A 4,158-nucleotide genomic window follows, 5' to 3' on the forward strand; every position below is an offset into this window, starting at 1 on the left:
GGCTCGCTGGCCGCTTTCCGACCTAACGGGGCTCCATCCTCCCCCGCCCGCCCACGCCCCACGCGCCGCCCCACGCGCGCGGGGGCTCCTAAGCCTGCCCTTCCCTCTGTTCGCCCGCCTGGCGAGTTCTCTCCTTCTGTCCTCTGACCCCTTGGAGAAGTTCGAGGAAACTTTCCGAGGCCCAACTCTTGACCTTTCTGGCCAACTTGCCCATCAGGCTAGACGAAAAAGATGTGCTCTCTCTTCCCTCCTGCCCCAATTACTTGCCAAACGGTTCCCTCGAGCTGTTTATCTAAGGCCTCTCTCCAGATGTGCACCAAAGGTTCCCAGAAGTTTGCCAAACCCCACTTCGGCCAGAGCTCCCTCCCATCCTCACGTGTGCAGAAGTTTATCCAAATTGTGTGTCAAAGTACCCCCTTTGCAATTCCCCCATTTGCAAAAGAGACCCCTTTAGCTGTTTGCCAAAGGCCTACCAAGATTCTTGCCAAGGGCCCGGTTGCCAACTCCCCAGATGTGTCCAAAATGTTTGCAAAACCCGCCCCCTTGCCAAATCCCCCAAATACTAGACAATGTCCCCCTTATTTACAAAAGAAGCCCTTTCCAGCCGTTTGCCACAGCGCCCCTCTCCCCCCTCCTTGTTTCTCGCCCTCCTTGACGTGTCCAGAAGGTTGCCAAGTTGTTTATCAAAGGCTTTCTCTACTTAACAAAGCTCCCCCACCGTTTGCAAACGAAATCCCTCCTTCAGCTTGCCAAAGACCCCCCAAGCTGTTTAGCAAGGCCTCTCCCCCACGCTGTGTGCCCACTGCGGGGGGCGGGGAGAGGCCCCCATCCTCTGCCTCCTAAGTGTGTCTAAACTTGGCTTGTTGAGGCCAGCGCAGCAACTCACCACCACAAACTCTTTGTCCGTTTTGGGGGTGAGATCGCCAGGGAACTTGATGATGGGCGCCGGCGCGGCGGCGGCCCGGCCCAGCAGGCAGCCCAGGACGCAGAGCGCCCGCAGCGGGCCGGCGAGCGCGCCCCAGGACACTCGCGCCTCCATCCTTGCGCTCCCAGGCCCCGCGCGTCGCCCAGGGGTCGCTGGCTCGGTGCGTGTGGCCGCGTCGCCGCCTGGCTGGTGCCTGCTCCGCCGCGCAGAGCTCCCTTCCGAGGGTCCGCTTGCTGGGTCGCTTCGGCTTTGCCCCGCTCAGCGGCTCATGGTCCGGCCCTCGCGCCGCAGCCGCCGCCGCCGCCGCCTGTTCTCGCAGGTCCTGGCAATCCCTTTGTATGTTTAAAGCCCCAGATGCGCAGCCTCCAGCCACCGCCGGAGGAAGTCTGGATGCAGCGGAAACAAGGGAGGGCAGCCGCCAGATGTAGCCGGCTGGGCTGGGAGGGCGCGGGCAGCGCGGGGCGGGGAGAGGGGGGCGCACTTGGCCCGCCTCTCTCCGCCCCACCTGCCACTCGCACTCCTCTGTTCCTTTCTCCGCCTCTTTTACTCGCCGCCAGCTACCCCAGGCCTCTGCCCTCACCATCAGTGTTCGACCTCCCTACCCCACTTCCTGCCTCCGCAATCCGGGCGCACAGCCTAAGGACCCCCTGCTGGGAAGCGTTTGGCAAGATCCCTTGAGACCCTCCACGCCCTGAGGTTGGAGAGCCGTGATGCTTGGAGGGACACCCAGGACCCGGGCCAGGACACCCTGCACTCCCTGCAGCGCGGGTCAGGGATGGAAAAGGTGTGGTTAGAAACATGATGAGGGATCAAAAAATAGATGATGTTGGGGCCCAGAAAGTGATAGCCCAAAGTGAAGGCCTCAGAAGCAGCCTCAAAAGCAAAGTTTTCCTCTGACCTTCTCCTGTGTCTCAGCCTCATTCTCCCGAGGCAAGACATAGGAACTAGAAACCCTCTTCCCCGAGGCAGGTCTTATCTATATCTGATTCTGGTCTTCCCCCGTACCTTTCTGTGTTGGAGCTGGCCGTAAAGAAACTCTGACCTACCTTGTCTGATTTTAAGTCATAAGACCCCCATTCCAGAAGGGGTCATGCCCCCATACTCTGAAGGAATGAATGCTACACAGACACGCAAAGAAGAATCTGAACAGACAGTCCTTGCTGGGTTTCCCTACTTAGTCTACTAGCATTAGATTGTACCTTTCTTGTCCAATCCATTTCCACATGGCTATGCCTGCTTCATAGAACCTGATATAATAGTCTAAATATGTTGTCCCCGCCAAAGCTCATGTTGAAATCTGATCCCTAATGTGGCAGTGTCAAGAGGTGTTTGGGTCATGGGGGTGAATCCCTCACGAATAGATTAATGCCCTCCCTGGGGGTGGGGGATAGTGAGTGAGTTCTTGCTCTATTAGTTCTGCCAGAGCTGGTGTTAAAAGGAACCTGGCACCTTGTCTCCCTCTCTCTCTTGCTTCCTCTTGCCATGTGATCTTGCACCCTCTGGTTGCATGCCTCCCTTTTGCCACCATGAGGAGAAGCAGCCTGAGGCCCACACCAGATGCAGCTGTCCCAGAATCCTAAGCCAAATAAACCTTTTTTCTTTATAAATTACCCAGTCTCAAGTACTCTGTTATAGCAACACAAAAATCGTCTAATAGAGAAAAGTGGTTCCAGAGAAGTGGGGTGTTGCTTATGACAAATACTTGAAAATGTGGAAGTAGCTTTGGAACTGGGTGTTGGACAGAGGCCGGAAGAATTTGAAGGAGCAGGCTAGGAAAAACCTAAATGCTAGTGTGAGTACAGAAGATGAGGAAACCAGGGAAGGTTTGGAGTGTCTTAGACACTGGTTAAATGGTGGTGAGCAGAATGCTGATAGAAATAAGGACAGTATAGGCCATACTGAGGAGATCTCAGATGTAAATGAGAAAGAGCTTATTGGAAACTGGGGCAAAGATCACCCTTGCTATGAACTGGCAAGGAACTTGGCTGCTTTCTGTTCATTCTCAAAAGTTTTCTGGAATGTGGAATTTAAAGGTGCTGAACTAGGGCATTTTGCAGAAGAAATTTCTAAGCAGCAAAACATTCAGGAAGCTGCATGGCTACTTGCAACAGCCTATGCTGAGTTATGGCAGAAAAGGCATTACATAAAGCCAGAATTTATAATTCAAAAGAACACAGAGGGCTCTCTTTGGAAAACTTTCAGCCTGGCCAAGTAAAGAGCGAGAGGGTGTCTCTGGGAGAGGAAACTAATGGTGTAGTCCAGTGACCATTTGCTAAGGAGATTAGTACAGAAGAAAGGTATTATCAAGACAATAAGAAAAGGCCCTAAAGGCATTTCATCAAGACTATGAAAAAGGTCCTGAAGGCATTTCAGAAGTCTCTGGGCCACTTCTGCCTGTCACAGGTCCAGAGGCCTAGGAGGACCTAATTGTTCTGGGGGACAGACCTTAGGGCTGCTGCCCTGCACTGCCTTGGGATGCTGTTCCTTGCATCCTAGCCTCTCTGGGTGGAGCAGCCTGGCCTTAAGTGGCCCCGAGTGTGGCTCCAACCTCAGTTCTGCAATCTATAAGCCTGAAGACTTGGTGGCATCCATGTGGTGTTAAGTCTGCAGGCCTGCAGAATGCCAGAGCTATGAAGGCCTGGGAGCCTCCATCCTGATTTCAAAGGACTTATGGAAAAGTCTGGGTGCCCAGGAAGAGATCTGTCCTGAGAGTAGAGTGACCACATGGAACTAAGAGTGATGCCCAGCAGAAATGTGAGGTCAGAGTTGCAGCAGAGAAATCCCACCAAGGCCATGCCTAGTGGAGCCATGAGTGGGACTTCCATGGAGACCCCAGACTTGTAGAGCTACCAGAGTGGAACACCAACCTGAGAGAGCTGAAGTATGGCATGAGACTGGAAAAGCCATAGGAGTGGGGCTGCCTGTGAGAAATGCCCTCACCTGTCCAATGCCAAAGTATAGACATGGAAACATGAGGTACAGTGAAGCCAGACTTTAATGGCAGTCTTGCAAGATCATGTGTCTGATGGCAGGCATACCCAAAACAGTAACATCGAGCAATTTATTCCCCAGTGTGCAAGTCCCTCCCCCAGTTCCTCACTGGCTGAGTACTATGGGATATACAATCTTCCCGAACATTACCTGTTTCATTATTTCCTTATAAGGTATTTATTGTTCACTTCCTGCTGACAGAAAGGGATGGACTCAAGACACGCCTGTGAAAAAGGCCCACC

General features: G+C 53.5%; 1 protein-coding gene across 1 annotated transcript in view; it reads right to left on the reverse strand.

The window, feature by feature from the left end:
- The window catches only part of LOC103610004 (72 kDa type IV collagenase), a gene marked incomplete at its 3' end in the record, with an annotated part of 19,214 nt that extends 17,863 nt beyond the window's left edge, over window positions 1-1,351 (reverse strand). Inside the window, exon 1 of the mRNA XM_008594248.1 lies at window positions 887-1,351. Within this exon, the coding sequence (XP_008592470.1) occupies window positions 887-1,039 (153 nt within the window). The remainder of the gene's footprint in view (window positions 1-886) is intronic.
- Window positions 1,352-4,158: the final 2,807 nt, after the last annotated feature.

Source organism: Galeopterus variegatus, unplaced genomic scaffold, assembly GCF_000696425.1.
Source record: "Galeopterus variegatus unplaced genomic scaffold, G_variegatus-3.0.2 Scaffold10448, whole genome shotgun sequence".
NCBI lineage: Eukaryota > Metazoa > Chordata > Mammalia > Dermoptera > Cynocephalidae > Galeopterus > Galeopterus variegatus.